The sequence below is a fragment of the Uranotaenia lowii genome, chromosome 2 (assembly GCF_029784155.1).
Source record: "Uranotaenia lowii strain MFRU-FL chromosome 2, ASM2978415v1, whole genome shotgun sequence".
NCBI lineage: Eukaryota > Metazoa > Arthropoda > Insecta > Diptera > Culicidae > Uranotaenia > Uranotaenia lowii.
In genome coordinates this window covers 347,693,387-347,710,794 of record NC_073692.1, presented here as the reverse complement: position 1 = coordinate 347,710,794, position 17,408 = coordinate 347,693,387, and the positions used below count along the sequence as shown (strand labels likewise).

At 34.6% G+C, this 17,408-nt stretch overlaps 1 protein-coding gene across 3 annotated transcripts in view; it reads right to left on the bottom strand.

Moving 5' to 3' along the window:
* Nucleotides 1-17,408, bottom strand: part of LOC129743622 (ras-related protein Rab6) — a 101,094-nt gene that overhangs the window by 6,198 nt on the left and 77,488 nt on the right. For 2 of the 3 annotated variants that reach the window (XM_055735701.1, XM_055735700.1), the window contains exons 5-6: nucleotides 13,057-13,262; nucleotides 12,608-12,674 (exon numbers count right to left, since the gene is read on the bottom strand). In XM_055735701.1, the coding sequence (XP_055591676.1) occupies nucleotides 12,608-12,674; nucleotides 13,057-13,262 (273 nt within the window). Of the gene's footprint in view, nucleotides 1-2,976; nucleotides 4,010-12,607; nucleotides 12,675-13,056; nucleotides 13,263-17,408 lie in introns of those variants that run through there. The other variant, XM_055735702.1, reaches the window with a different exon arrangement.

Here is a 17,408-nt window from a genome sequence, read left to right as displayed (position 1 = left end):
CCGATAAGTTTTAAAGAAAGTGTTTGATCTGGCAAGGTATTTGCAGCTGCGAACGAAAAACCTCGGTTTTTGTGACCGAAAAAAACGTATTCTTCCGTACATTAGATCTCACAAAGGACCGGTAAAGTTTTGGCCAGATTTGGCAAGCTGCCACTACAGTAAAGAGGTACTACAGTGGTAGGGGAAAGTCGGATAAGACGGACACAGCGGGTAAAACGGACACTTTCAATATTTCGAAAATTACAATGTTTGGCATAAATCAAATGATGGGAATATGTTCGCCTAAGTGTATCAACACTTTCGAGTCCCTTTGTTTATTTATATCAAGCAAGGTCCAATAAAAGAAAACGAAACAAACAAAAACTTTGTGGATCCATTATTTGATGTAATTTTCTCTCCTCATAAAATAGTTCATAACTCGCAGCATTTTCGAAAATTTCAACTTTTTTCAAAGGTAGAGTGTTTATAAAGGTTCTTTTCGACCATCTGGAGAAAAATAGGCCAATTTCGGTCAAAGGGCTTGAGCAACAATCGTTTTGAAAAAAAAAAGTTTCTGAGGCGGGTAAGACGGACACCTCAAGGTCGGGAAAAAGGAACACATAAGTTTCACTAGGTATTTACAATTTTTCATCGGTTTGATCCTTCATATGCCTTCAAAAGACCTTGGCAAGAGCAATTGTCGGTCGAAAAGCATTCACCATCTCAAACAGGCCATAAAAAATGTAAAAAACAGGATTTGGTTAAAACACGTTAGCAAATACTTAACTCACAAAAATATCTACTTTTACAGCAATTCTTGCGGCAAAATGTACTTTTTCTCAGCAGTGTCCGTTTTACCCGACCATTTATGAAAAGTGTAATTTGAAGCATGTTTTAGATAGCTATAAAAACAGTCTTGATGAAGGAAATTTACTAATTCGAATGGTTAATTCGATAGCAATCAGCCTTAACTGCCCATCTGTACGAAAACTGCGATTATAAAAGCAATATCTGATTTTCTGTTGCGATTCTACCTTAGGGTGTCCGTCTTACCCGACTTTCCCTTATAGAGACAAAGGGGTGGATTTTGTCGAAAAGGACATCAACCCACCCAACTGCCCTCAATTTCGCCCTGTGTATCATACAACTCCTCAAATGCAAATCGCTTCATATTAAAAGCATACTTAAGCTCAAGTCCTCTGTTTTGTATGGGGATATTAATTTTCCTAGTGCCCCTATAAGATAAAAAGGCCCTTACCTGTGCAGTAGTGAGGTCAGCTATACTAAACAATCCAGGGGGACCCGATCCAGGGTGGCTTTGCCTGCTTCGACTCCGCAGAGTTCGTAAACAATCTGCTAGTGAAGTTTAGTGTTTCGAAGTTTCTCAACTATTAGTTTTTCCATGTTCTGTCCAACTTTTTAAGAGAACCTAAGAAGAAACAAAGCAAAAATTGAGAAATTTATAAAATTTTCAAAAAAAGTTATTAAAAAGGGCGAATTAGGCCCAAAAGAGAATTAAGACGTATTATTATTCCTAAGATGAGATTATAGATTACTGCCAAACGTGTGGATATTTTACGCTCGGGATTTAATGTTTTAGCAACGGTGTCTTGGGGCAACTGTAGCTCGGCGTGAACTTTTCTACGGCCCTTGAATAAGGACTTCATGGGCCCGCGAAGGGTATTGGATCCTTTATTTAAAATCTCCTGGTGACTGCTTGGTTTTGCTCGATTGGAATGACACTGACAGAAAATCCAAAAATTCCAATCGTGACATTTCGTCTCTTTGTTTACTATAGGCTCGTTAGGGATACTCATTAGAGTAGAGCAACCTATGGGAGGGTATTTGAATCTGTTTAGAATGACTTTTTCAACGAAAACATTCATAAAATCTGAAGAAGCAAATGAGATAAGATCACACTTCCACCATGTCGGTCAACAAAACTCCACCCAGGACAGATCCTAGTCGAAATAAACGAAGAACATTACTTTCTTATATGGATCCCGTTCGACGTGCAATTTCTCGCTTTGAACGGAATCAGTAAGCGAAGCTCCCAAACCCTGCTATCGTAGCCTCTAGACTAAGGTTGCCCGATTGTCCGGATTTATCAAGGTTAGCCCAGATATTGACTACAAAATTAGGGAACAGTCCGGTCCGGCCCGGTTGTCCGGATTTCATTGAAAAAAGTCTGGATTTTGCCCGGTTTTAATTACTGTATTTGCAAAATCAAACCAACACAAAACAGATTGTGTTGTAAAAATATTTTATCTATGTGTCCAAACCAATTTTTTTAACAAATTTTATAAAAACATTCATGAACGGTTTTAGGAAACCTAAAATACAAATTAAAATCTGCTGCGAACCCATGCCATCAATATTACCACGCTAACCACTCGACCACCGAGACCGAGGATTTTTTGTCGACAAGTTTCAAATCAAATGTCCGGATTTTGCCAGGTTTAGATAAAATAGCCCGGATTTGTCCGGCCCGGATACGTGCTGAAAAATATCTGGCAACCTTACTCTAGGCTCCAAGAGGTTCTGAACGTGGAACAAGTAGGTAAGCTATTTTGAGTTTTCACTCTATCCTACTGGAGTTTAAAACCGAAAATAATTTGTTGCTTATATTATCCAAAGCTGTAGCGCGGTTTTGTTCATTTGATCAAACTTGAGAAAGTGGTGTTCACTATGATAAAGGTCTAATCGAGATGCTTAATTAGATTAAATGCAGTTTTGGAAGATTGTAAACATTTTTTTTCAGATCCAGTAAGGATTGGATATATTTGAATTTTGATTTGATATTTGACTTAAAGCTTAAATTTTCAAAATTCTAAAAGAGCGAAGGTTTAAAGGTTTATAAAAGACTTAATAAATACATTAAAAAAAAATAAAATAAACTATACAGTTATTTTCTGGGAAGAACCTAAGGAATCATTGTGGTATTATCTTGAAAAATGAAAATAAATTACAAAAATAACGAAAAATAAAACACAAACGTTCAATATATAAATCATACTTTTTAGTCATATTTATTTAGTCCACATAATTCTAGTAAGAACCTTAAAACAAGAAGTAGTTAGCCCTAGAGAATGGAAATGTTAACATCCGACTATCCTGCGAGCGGTTCCATTCCGGCTTTGCACCGAGTCGCAGCCAGAAAAAAAAACGGAAGAAAAAATTAACCCGAATTATCGTGAATGTGTAAGATCGTTCTCTTGGTTTTACTGCCGTTTTATTTTATGTTTTTTTTTTCTTCATTCCTGCCGCTGAATTCTAAGCAACGAAACACTTGCACTTCCGAAATTAGGATTAAACTTAACTAAAAACAGAAAAAAAATATTAAGGAAAGTATCTCATTACTTTTAGCTCGTAGACAACTTAAGATCTAGGTTTCTTTTTAAATATAAGATAGGTTTAGTGTTTGTATTATTTTTAATAACTGTAATAAGTAAATTGCAAATTAACAACAACATAAATTTAGTCGAATCGGTAAGAACCTGTTATACAAATTAGGATACGGAAAAATAGACTTTCTTGAGGGGAATTAGGAAACCCAATCGGGATTGATAATTGATCGGACTCTGGTTAGGTTGTATTAAACTTTACCTTTCTTGCGCTATAGAATAAATAATAATAACGAATAGCAAAAATAAGACGAATGTATCTGGTTGGTTATAGGATGGACTGGACATTTACGTTGACCTTAAGAGCTGGTTGCAATCGTAGGATAGAAATTTTACATTCTACAAACTTCGGCTAGCCCTAGCGCCTTTTTTCCTATGGATTTGATTTTATCCCCGGATATGTAGAACCATCTCAAGCAATTAAGCAAATGAACCAGCAGCGGTCGTTGGTTCTTCTTTTGGTTTGGTGGCTGTTGTTGTTGTAGTTGTTGTTGATATAGTGACGATGATTTGATTGATATGGAGAGCGAGAGGAGATGATATGTAGATCCAGCCATTTCAGCAAGCACAGCCACCCTCCGGGTCTTTCGTTTCGTTCGGCGAGTCCTTGAGCACGACTTCTTGCACTGGGTTGATAGAAATGATAAGTTAAGGAAAACAAAAACAACTCAAGAGAACTTAAAGTAGAACGAAGTAAATGCGGAAACTGAAGCTTAAAATAATATGATTAATCTTCGTGGTCGCTGTCATATTGTCAAAGAAAATATTCAAAGCACAAAGAAAATGTATGATAATTTTTGACTCATGTTAAAACTCTCAGAGCGAGAGAGGCTAGGGAGGAGATTGGTCTTATTAATAAGAAATTTGGTATACGCAGTTTTCTGGAGACGGTGAAAGTTCAAATAATAGTTACAAACTCCTGAGAGGCTCCCATACCAAATAAACGTATACACTGGATTCTTTTTTAAAACGATCTTGTTTTACACGGTTTTATTTTAAAAGATTATTTTTAAACGATTTTCTCGAATTAAGACGGTTTTCGAACATGTCAAAAACAAGTTCTAGACATTCTCGATTTTTTTCCAACCACTATTGGGTGGTAAATTGATTCGGATGTTGCTTCCCGACAGAAACATGGGCCGGAATGGCCAATTAGAGACTCTGTGAAAGTTCCGGAACAACCGTGACTTAAAATCCAAAACAAATCGATTGAATAAATGAAGTCAGGCCTATTTATAAGTCAACTATTATATACGAAGCAGTCAGGAAAATTTAATTTTCTTATCACTTCTTTTATTCATATTTTGGGATTGAGCTTGTAAAAAAATTCCCACATTCCTCTCACTTCATGGAATCAATCATCTTCTCTTTTATTCAAATTTTAGCTCACTATTGGATCCCTTAGAACTTCTTGAACGATTTGCCATATTAATTTTGGTCGAATAGTTGATTTCCAGCTGTTTTGTTGTATTTGTATCTGTATGGAACTTTTCTGGATTTTTCTCGATCAGCCCAAAAAAATGTGTCAATAAACTTCGTTATTAGATGCTAGCTTCAAAATCACTTGACAAATTTTCATCGAATGTTGTACACGTACACATTACATTACTAGAAAGCGTCAATGAAAATTTTATCGATTTCCATCCATGATTTCAAAAGTTATTCACAAAAGGAAGTGTCGCATTTTTCTCGAATACACTCCTTATATGGTCTAGTTTAGTCGAACAAAATAATTGCCATAAGATAAATGAAATATTATAAGCTGTGAATTAGACTGCCCCAAATTTGTATGGGAAATTCAAAACCTGTAAAATGTTATGCGCTGCAAGCTAAAATTGATCATAGGTCTAGTGTAAGATCCTATGCCAAATTTGGGCCAGATCGGATCACGGGAAGGGGTCGCTCAACGAGCCTGAAGTTTGTATGGGATTTTGAGACATTTTGTTTGGGAGAAACATGAAATACCAGTATTTCATAAATAACTTCGGTTTCCTCCGGCCGATTTCTTTTGAAAACGGGTTTTCTTAAAGCCCAAATTATGACAAATATTTCATCCGAAGACTGCAAATCGATTCGAGTCAATATAAAAAAATTATTAGGCTTCAAAAATGGGCTAACTTTTTCAAGGGTGGTATTCATCATTGTTAATCAGTTCGAACATTTCGACGCAGCATTAACCGCGATGAACACCACCCTTAAAAAAGTTATCCTATTTTTGAAGTCTTATAACTTTTTTATATTAACTCGAATCGATTTGTAGTCCTCGGATGAAATATTTGTCATAATTTGGGCTTTAAGAAAATCCGTTTTCAAAAGAAATCGGTCGAAGGAAACCAAAGTGTTTTATGAAATACTGGTTTTTCATGTTTCTCCCGAACAAAATGTCTCAAAATCCCATACAAACTTTAGGCTCATTGAGCGACCCCTTCCCGAGATCCGATCTGGCCCAAATTTGGCATGCGATCTTGCACTAGGCCTAGAATCAATTTAAGCCTGCAGCACATAACTTTTTCAAAAGTCGGGTAATTTGGGGCACCCTATTGTGAATGGTTGTAAACGAATTTTGAAAACGTATTTTAAGATAATGATTACGAAAATACTTTAACAGCTTCAAAACCTCCTGCTCAAGTTTAAGATCATCCTTATCTGGGTTTTAGTCTGAAGACAGCTTTAAACCTATTTTGAAACTTGGAAAAAAATAAATGGAAAAAGTCTGTTTATATGCCCCAGAGGTTTTATGAAAGTCGTTTGGTCGAATAAATTGCAGAGGCCTACAAAACTCAGTGCTGATTTTGACTTATTTGTGAACGGTTGTTCTCTAACAAACTAACTAACAGTTGTTCTCTAACAAATGTAATATTTTTTTAGATTTAAGAGATTTTTTCATTAAAAAAGGCTAAATTCCAAGGAATATTGAAAGAAGGTAGTGCCGAGAGCCATATTGGATTTTTTTCGTGACATCACTGTTGCCAAGCTGTCGAAGGTTTATACTGGTAGAACTCAAATTTCAAAGTTAAACACATTAAAGAACTAAATTAAAATCCAATTTAATTCGGATTATGTTGTAAGGCCACTAGTGGATTGTGCTATGAAGTTTCTTTGTGTTTAATAGACTGCAGTTTGTATTATTCTTGAATTTGTTATTGAATGCACTAGGATTGTTCGATCTTCGGGAAAAGATCGATCTCCAAGATCGATTCAGATGAACGGTTCTGGGATCGATCCATCGAAAAAATCGGAGCTTGAAGATCGATCTCCGATTAATCGATCTTTTCTATTTGTTACAAGAAGGAACTGCATTTTATCAAAAATTTGCAAAAAAGACACAAAATTTCAAATTTGTATAGTCTTTCTACATATGGAAAGAAAAAAAAAAATTAAGCACTATTTTGTAAGGTGAACCAAAGTTGATGCTTCAAAACAACACTAATCAAAATCTAAATATCTCGGAAACGCTTTGATACATTATGTAATGTACTGACAAGAAATATTTTAGAAATTAAAAGAAGTTATTTCAAGGTATTTTTATTTAGATTTTTGAATGAATGTAAGAGGTTTCGAAAAAAATATGCGGAAAAAAAATCATTTTTTTTAACAAAGGAATTTTTGGAAAATTGCTATTATTTCTTAAGATTAGCAAATTCTAGCAAACTTTTTATTCTTAATCAATCACAAACACCTTTCACCCAATTCACAAGGTTCGGAAATAGTTTTCGAAATTCAATTGAAATAAATAAAATAAAATAAAATTATTTATCAACTGATCATGAATGCTAAATAAAAAAAAATCGGCTTGACCAGTAATCGAACTCTAGTTTTCTGATTCTCTCTCCGACACCTTACCAATAGGTAAATCGTCAGATGTAAACTAGTCAAACTGTAGCTCTATAATTAAGTTGACTTCATCAAATATTAGCTGCTAGATTCTACGGCAGTAAACGCTCATCGTTCCCCTATTGATGGTGCTTACACTGCCCCTACAGTGACTGGTTTTCAGATTTCGGCACATAATTTAAAATGCATTTTTAAACGTTTATAACAATGATGTAACTCACATATTATTGCTGTTTCATATGGTTAAATAAGCGTCCTCCTTAAGGTGGCCATTATAACCCTATTTTCCCTAAATGAGAAAAAAAAGATCGAAAGATCGGATCGAAAATTAACCGATCTAATCGATTTTTTCCTGGCCAAAGAATCGATCCAAAAAATCGAAAATCGAAGTTGAAAAGATCGATCTTCCAAGGATCGATCCAAGATCGACCAATCCTAGAATGCACAGTCATGCTCTATGTGAAGCGAGCAAAATAAATAATTTTCCCCTTTCAAAAGGTCTGATTGGTAGTTTATGACAGTGCACCTCATCGTCATGATTTGAATCTAACATGGTGTACCATATGAATTTCTAATTAAGAACTATTAACCCCAATAAAACCATTGCAACTTTGTTTTACTAAATTCCAATAAAAGATTGTGGTTGGTTTCAAAAAATACTATTTTTGGTTATTTTATTTTTTCAATGATTCAAACCTAACTGATTTCAACATTTATAAGCAAAATTTTAAACTAATTATCAAGTTTTGTCATTTTGACTTAGGTTACCTCAGCAACTTCAATCGTCTGAATCAAAGCAAACCAACTACTACATTCAACTTTTTTAGTATCAGTCTTGAAGAACAATAATATTCCTAGAATTGTGTGCCTTCAAAGTTGAAAAAATCTTCAAATTTTTTTAAAGTGACGTCACAGGCGGTCCTAATACTATAGCAAGGCTGCCTCGGCACTACCTCCTTTAAATATTCCTTGGCTTAATTCATTTAAAATTTGGAAAAAAATCCAGAAAATGTTAAGAATCAATTTAATTTAATAAGAATTCTGGGAGAAAAGCAAAAAAAAATTTTTTTTATTTTCCTTTAACTAAAACATTAAAATTATAAGGAAGTTTCGATTCAGTTTTAAACCAAAACTTAAGTTTTTCTATTTTAGAAGCAAAAGTCAAATTGTTTTACAGTATCTAACAAAGTTGTTGAATGAATTTGTATGGATATCTTGAAACAACAAAAAAAAAGTTTTATTGTAACGTCCAATTTTGGCTAAAAATAGTATCAAGGAAAAATCTGGATCCTGTTTTGCAGCGATTTTACGTTTCGAAATTTCAAAAATATTCCTGGTTTTGCTGGTTAAAAATGGTGATTGTTCTCGGTTTTTAATACTCTTTTTAATGAATATGAAAACACGGCGAATAAAAAAAAACTCAATGAAAAGTCAGCCAAGTGTAATTTAGGCTAGATTCGTAAAAATGTATAAACTTGTGTATGAGACAGGGTTGAACTTAACCATTAAATAAAATTTACGGATAAATGAAACAAGATTATTTTGTTATAAGGCTAAATACCTTAGGAGGATAGAAGCTATTTTTGACAAATTTTATTTGCAGCTCAGAAAAGTGAAAGGTATAGGAAAAATGAAAAACAATATCTGTTATGTAAAATACGATATAAAAAAAACTTTCAATTTACCTGTCAATTAACACATTGTGGGCCAAATAAGAGATATTTCGTCTTTCGCTCGCGGCAAGTGAGCTGTACTCAGTAGAAGCATAACTCAAATTATATAAATTTATCAATGAAACTCTTCTACAAAATTTAACACAACACTTTCGGTAACTTAAAGATGATAAATTTATAGAATTTGGTTCAATGATTCTGAGACATAGAATGCCGAATTTAGGTGATTCCCGGTTTAGATATTTTAGCGGTCTTTAATGTGTTAAGAGATTTCTTTAGCTAGAGAAAGTGGAAAATCTTATTACCTAGAGTGATGTCAATTTTGAAAAATACACATGAATTCTTTTTAGTAAATAAAGATTATTATTAAAAGCAAAAAAATCGAGTTTTTTTTTAACTTTATTACTGTTATCGAAAAAAAATGGATTTGTTTTGTTTCGATAATAGTCGTTTTAACATCTTTATGTCATTCGCGACTAATATCAACGATGCAGTTGGCGGATAGTCATTGAAAAACTTATCCGGTACAACTATGATGGATGTTTATTCTTGGGCTTGAACTCACAGACATCGGCTCAGGAAGCAACTGATTTGTCAAATGAGCTATATCAAAAGTCCGAAAAAATTAATATTTTATTTGCAGCTTCATATAAAAATGTGATTCTGCTTCAAAACTGCGAAAGTACTTGGTCTTTCCATGAACAAAATTGAACGAAACATTTCAAATTTTATTTATTGTTTTTTTTTTGTTTTTGATATAAGTTTATTTGGTTATCAGTTCAGGACGTGAAAACTTCCCTTGGATGGTTTTTTAACCGATAAATTTCGGAACGATTAACATTGAAAGGTCCGAAGTCGGTCATCCAAACTCAAACAGCTGTTACTTTCATTTTCCTGGGCCGAATTCCCCCAACTGACTTTTGTTGAGTTAGTGTTTGTTGATTTTGTTTTTTTGTTGAAAAATTTTCATATGATGAAAATGCCCAAATTCATCACGAGCAAATGGTCACGAATTTTGTGTTTACTGGCTTAGGTTATGGGTTAACACTGAGATACTAATATTTTTTTTCGCTGACGGTATACAGTGTACCCGCCTTCACCATGCAGTATGTTTTTTTATTCGCTTAAGCTTTATCAAACATGTTTTTTGTGTAGATAGTTTTTAATATTTTAGTCAAAAAATTTAATCAGAATTAGACAGGCAACATAATTCACACTTTTAGAAAGGCTTATTTGAATAAAGTGTTATTATCCAACAATTAAAAAAACTGGAAGTTTCGAAAACATCAGAAGGAAGAAATAGTTTGTTATAATAAGCTTAGTTGATATAAGTTTTTAATTGTGTTTGTATTGATTAAAATTTAGAATATTTAAGAAAGGTGGATAACAACCTTTTGTGTGCCAATAGAAAAAAAAAGTCTGATAGATATCCTTTCCTGAGAAACTAAATCGGAATTATAAACTGAATAAAAGCAATAAATTGCAATCAGTAATCGAATTTCAACTTCCCCTATAAGTATAATTGCTTCAGAAATGTACGGAATAGAAAGTAGAGATTTGATTAGTATAACTTTCTTTTTTTTATATCTCAATCCTTATGAATTCAGCCTCTCCTGATCTGAAACGGGCTTCGGTTTGTAGTATTTCCAACCTTGAAACAGTAATTCAATAGTGTTGACCAAAAATCGCATGGCACAACTGAAAATGCAGACAGCAAAGCATTCTAAAAAGTCATTAAGAGTGATAGCAAATTTTAATTGGAGCTTCTTAAAGTTCTATCAAAACAGACTACCGATACCAGCTGGTGAGTATGTCCTTCCCGAATCAAAAATTTCTTAAAAATTGGGAATTTAAACTGCAGGTCCTAATTTTTTAAAATACAAAATTTAAAGTGAGCGAGACAATATTCACTTACTCATCACTTGAGTTTTAAGTGACTGGCACTTGAATTCTACTTGATGTCTGATTTACTGAATTTATCTGACTGATTTACTTCTCCGCTAACTTGACCGATAACTTAAAATTCAAACAAATCTACGAATAGCGCATGTAAACAATGTTTCGATTAAATATGTTTATTGTGGTTTTGAAGGGAAACTTAAACGAGTTGTGTTTGTGCTAGTAGACGCAGAAAAAGAGTTATTAATTATTATTGAAACAATTTTATACTTCCAGAGCTCGATGAAAATATCGTTTAGCATTGCAATGATGTTAGTTGTTTGTTATAGAAGGTAAATTGTGATGAATAAACGGTAACCATAATAATAAATTAAATTTTTCTTTTATTTCTACTTTTTCAAACCATCAAGATCTGAAGACACTATCCAATTATGTTTTTTTTTGGGAACTTTCAAGCGCAATAAAAATAATAGTAAGTATCATGAAATCAAGTGAATACTCGAAAAATATTAAATTTAATTATAAACGACCTAAGCATTAATTTAAAATTCACTTTTCTGCGAACCTCAAATTCGCTTCATCGCTTATTTTAAATTCACTTGACGGTCACTTAAAATTCACATGAATCGACAAATGGCCAAAATTCACTCCAATCTTTACTTACATGCTAAGTGAAAATCATATTCAGTGCATGAAATTGTATTCTACACACTTAATCCTCTAGTGCCCAACCACACCTTTAGAAGCGGTCCACTAAAATCGGCATAAAACCATAGCCAAACGTTATTTTTATTTACTTTTTGCGCTAAATCATTTTAAATATGATAAGATCACCATACATACTAATGCAAACTGTTTGACAAACAGTTGTCAATAAAAGCTGCAACTTAGAGAAGCTTTAAATCATGAGAAAACTGGAAATTTACCTATTTTTCGGAAAATGATCAATTTGGTAGCCTCAAAAACCCTTAGTCAATGAGTTTTTCGATAAAAAAAAATTATTGGCAATAAGGTATAAGACTTACTACCATTCTGGATTGATTTTTGGGATTTTATTTCCTAAGTTAGGTAAAAGAGATGAAACATAAACCCCGATATACATATCTTTGTTATTTGTGGAACCATTTAAAAAAAAACTACATAAAATATAGCGATGAGTCAGTATTAATATGTTTTAAAATTCAGGAAAAATTGGTTGAAGTGTGTAAAACCCAAACTGAAAGTCAAGCTCCTTAGCCCCTGTGGGTTGTATAGTTTTTGGAAAAGTTGTCAAAAAAAAATTATCTCATCTATAAAGTTGTTGATAGAACAAAAGTTGTTTGTGAAGCTTCTGTGAATTTTTCAGCAAAAAAAATGTTTCTGGAGAGTTAACCTAAATATTTTCGGTAACTCAAAGATGATACTAAATTCGTAGATTTGGATCCAGTGTAAGTTTTGGAAATGCGGGAAAAAAATGCTATCATTCAAACGCTGTGCATTCGAATTTAAACGACGAACTTTTCCATTATCGGAAGCACAACACAGCTAGCATTCCGGACGGAATGGAATGGTCAATCGTAACCCTTTTCAACTGTGTGCCGGACAAGGCCATTAGACAGCGACACTGTTGCTGCCACAGAAGCAATAAACATTCTGGATAAATGTCTCTATTCTTTTAGTCCCGCAACACCCAGAACATTTTTCCACCAAAGTGGAAAGCAAAGGCAAAATATTTCCTGAAAAGACAAGCTAAAAACAACAGAATCCAATATAGAAAAGAGATATGTTCTCTCTGCTCTGCTTGCGACTTATTGGTTAGCATTTTTGGTAAAAGGATACTGTCTTCTGGGGGCTTGTTCTCGGTCGAATCCATACCGGGCAGGGCGGCGGCCACTCGTCGGAAAAGCTAAAAAATTGAAAAATGTAAGGTTAGAGCGGTGGAAAATGGAGTAGACATTGAGAAGAGTGGACATCTGGGCGAAAGAAAACATTTTTGGGCTGTTGATTTTTCTCCTGTCATGTTTTTTTTGTAGGAGGTGGGTGAAAAATGCGAATGACTTTTTGCCAAAACGATTCAATTAGCGGAGGTTAGTAGCTTTTGATTCGTTCGATTGTGAACTGGTTTCGTAGTTTTGTAATTTACTCGTTTTAACGATTGAACAGTTTCCGTACAGTTGTACTACACACGGTGGCCAATGAATTTCACCATTCAACAAACCAGTGTTTACTTTCGATGGTTGAAAGAGAGTAGAGTAGAGAAGGAAAAACAAAACTACACAAATCGTTACCTGTTTCACGTTGTAGCCGGCTTTCGCACTCGTTTCGATGAACATCACATTCAGTTCTTTTGCTTTCCGCTCGCCCTCTTCCGTCGAAACTTGGCGTTTGTCCGAGAGGTCAGTTTTGTTGCCCACTAGCATGATGATGACGTCACTGCCACGTTCCGTCCGCACGTCGTCGATCCATTTTGAGGTCTGGTGGAATGAGTTTGCATCTAGAAAAAAGAATGGTGAGTTAGGAAAAAAGGTACAAGTTGGACAAGCTTTATGGTGTAATGCTATTTAAAAATTATTTTTGTAAATGATCCTTTCAGATAGTTTTCAAATATATTTGCAACAAAATGTGGAGCCACTATGACAAGATGTTAAAACATAAAACTTTAAATCCTGTGGGCACCAAAATGGTTTCTTAATTCAAATTTCTTGTAGGGATTAGAGATTGGAAAAAGTAAAAAGCATGTTCGACGTATCTTGTGTGATTTTTTTCCGAGGATGTCAACGAAGCCTATTTGAGTCACACGCATTGGAAACAGGAGTTATGGCTGATTTACCCTCAATTCCCTTACATTTTTCAAATAGTTCAGAAAAATGTTCGGACTTGAAAATTTTTAACCAAACGAGACATATCTTATGCGATTTTTCTTAAATTTATTTGTTTAATTTGGTCGGCCATCAGCACAACTAAAGGCTATTTAGGATTTTTGTTAAATAAATAAATGCTGTTTGAACCACTGCACGCTTTTCAAAATGGAGTTTGGAGGCTGTTTTTATCCTCAATACTTTAAGGAAAAAGCATGTTCGGACTTGAAAATTTTGAATCCAACGGGACGTATCTTGTGTGATTTTTCTCGAGAAATCCAATGTAGACTGTTTTAGTCACCGCACGCTTCGAAAAATTGAGTTATGGCTGTTTTTCCCTCAATTTCCCAACATTTTTCAATAAAGTCAGAAAATTGAGGATAAAACAGTCATAACTTCTGTTTCCAATCCGTGCGATGGCTCAAAAAGGCTTCGTTGGGTTCCTCGGATAAAATCACTTAAGAAACGCCCGATTTTGTTCTAAATTTTCAAGTCCAAACATGCTTTTTTTCTGAAATAATTGCAAAATGTAAGGGAATTGAGGGTAAAACAGCCATAACTCCTTTTCTGGAGTGTGGGATAGCTCGAATAGCCTCCATTCGATTCCTTAGAAAAAATCACACAAAATACGTCCCATTTGGTTCAAAATTTTCAAGTGCGAACATGCTCTTTCTGAACTATTTGAAAAATGTAGGGGATTTGAGGGTAAAACAGCCATAACTCCTCTTTGTAATGCGTGCGTGCTTCGATGAATTCCTAGGAAAAAAATCACACAAGATACATCCCATTTGGTTCAAAACTTTACAAATTCAAACACGCTTTCTTCTGTAATAATTGAAAAATGATGGGGCATTGAGGTTGAAAACAGCCATTACTCCATTTTCCAAAGCGTGCGAGAGATCAAAAAGCCTTCATTCGAGTACTCGAAAAAAAATCGCATAAGATAAGCCTCATTCAGTTCAAAATTTTCAAGTCCTAACATGCTTTTTCTGAACTATTTGAAAAATGTTGGGAAATTGTGGATAAAACAGTCAGAACTCCAGTTTCCGATCGGTGCGGTTACTCAAATAGGCTTCGTTGGATTTCTCGGAAAAAATTACATAAGAGACATCCAATTTGGTCCAAAATTTGCAAGTCCAACCGTGCGAAATAACTGAAAAATGTAGAGGAATTGAGGGTACAAGCAGCTATAACTCCATTTTCTGAAGCGTGCAGTAGCTCAAACAGCCTTAATTCGATTGCTCGGAAAAATTACACAAGATATGTCCCATTTGGTTCAAAAATTTAAAGTCCGCACATGCGTTTTCTTAACTATTTGGAAAATGTAAGGGAATTAAGGGTAAAACAGCCATAACTCCATTTTGGAAAGCGTGAGTTGGTTTAAACAGCCTTCATTCGATTCCTTGGAAATAAATCACACAAGTTACGTCCTAATTGGTTTAAAGTTTTCACGTCCAAACATTCTTTTTTCTGAAATAATTGAAAATTGTTGGGGGAATTGTAAATCCATTTTCGGAAGCATGCGGTGGCTCATACAGCCTCCATTCGATTCTCCAAAAAAAAAATCGCACAAGTTCAGTCTATATTGTAAAAAATTTTTAAGTTTAAATTAGTTTTTTTTCTGGATTGTTTACAAAATATAGGGCAATTAGGGGTTAAAAAGGAACTATAACTCCGTTCGTAAGTTCGTGCGGCGTCTGAAACTATGTCCAATCGATTTTCCGGACATTTTTACTAAAGGAAAGTATTTTTTCATAGATTTGTTTTGTGTAGGGGAATATCGAATTCATTCGCGGTTTATACACTTTTTTCTTCATTGTGGAGAGTTTAGCAAATTGGCTTAGAAAATAAAAAAAGGTTTTTTTAGAAAGCCTTCAATTTGTAAAAACAAAACTTATTCTATGCTCAAATCAAATAAGTTAAATCTATCAGCAGTTTCAATGATTTTAACCATCTTTGAAAATAAATTAAATTTTCAGAAGAAAATAAAAATAATAGATTAAAACTTTACGGGAAAGGGACCGTAATACACCAGAGGGACTAAATTGAACACTGGTTGCTCCCTGATAGGTAATAAGGTCAGAGAGCTGTATTACGAGCAGTGTAAAGTGTCTATATGTCACTTAGTATTGATTCTGTGATACGAAGTGCTGTGTTGAGTAATGTAACAGACATACATCAACCACTGTGGGCTGAAGTTTGATGTAAAACTGTGTATTACTGTGTTATGTAATGTAACACACAAATAATAGCCACTGTGGGCTGAGTTTTGTTGTTACGATGTGTAATGTTGAGCTGTGTAATGAAACAGACAAATAATAGCCACTGTGGGCTGAGTTTTGTAATGTTGTGTTGTGTAATGTAACAGACAAATGATAGCCGCTGTGGGCTGAGTTTTGTTGTTACGATGTGTAATGCTGTGTTGTGTAATGCTGTGTTGTGTAATGTAACAGGCAAATAATAGCCACTGCGAGCTGAGTTTTGTTGTTACGATGTGTAATGTTGAACTGTGTAATGAAACAGACAAATAATAGCCGCTGTGGGATGAGTTTTGTTGTTACGACGTTTAATGCTGAACTGTGTAATGCTGTGTTGTGTAATGTAACAGACAAATGATAGCCACTGTGGGCTGAAGTCTGATGTAAAACTATGTATTACTGTGTTATATAATGTAACACACAAATAATAGCCACTGCGGGCTGAGTTTTGTTGTTACGATGTGTAATGCTGTGTTGTGTAATGTAACAGGCAAATAATAGCCACTGTGGGATGAGTTTTGTTGTTACGATGTGTAATGCTGTGTTATGTAATGTAACAGGCAAATAATAGCCACAGTGGGCTGAGTTTTGTAATGCTGTGTTGTGTTATGTAACAGACAAATGATAGCCACTGTGGGCTGAGTTTTGTTGTAACGATGTGTAATGCTGTGTTTTGTAATGTAACAGGCAAATAATAGCCACAGTGGGCTGAGTTTTGTAATGCTGTGTTGTGTTATGTAACAGACAAATGATAGCCACTGTGGGCTGAGTTTTGTTGTAACGATGTGTAATGCTGTGTTGTGTAATGTAACAGACAAATGATAGCCACTGTGGGCTGAGTTTTGTTGTTACGATGTGTAATGCTGTGTTGTGTAATGTAACAGGCAAATAATAGCCACTCTGGGCTGAGTTTTGTTGTTAGAATGTGTAATGCTGTGTTGTGTAATGAAGCAGACAAATAATAGCCGCTGTGGGCTGAGTTTTGTTGTTACGATGTGTAATGCTTTGTTGTGTAATGTAACAGACAAAGAATAGCCACTGTGGGCTGAGTTTTGTTGTAACGATGTGTAATGCTGTGTTGTGTAATGTAACAGGCAAATAATAGCCACTGTGGGCTGAGTTTTGCTGTTACGATGTGTAATGCTGTGTTGTGTAATGTGACAGACAAATGATAGCCACTGTGGGCTGAGTTTTGTTGTTACGATGTGTAATGCTGTGTTGTGTAATGTAACAGGCAAATAATAGCCACTGTGGGATGAGTTTTGCTGTTACGATGTGTAATGCTGTGTTATGTAATGTAACAGGCAAATAATAGCCACTCTGGGCTGAGTTTTGTAATGCTGTGTTGTGTTATGTAACAGACAAATAATAGCCACTGTAGGTTGAGTTTTGTTGTAACGATGTGTAATGCTGTGTTGTGTAATGTAACAGGCAAATAATAGCCACTGTGGGCTGTGTTTTGTTGTAACGATGTGTAATGCTGTGTTTTGTAGTGTAACAGGCAAATAATAGCCACTGTGGGCT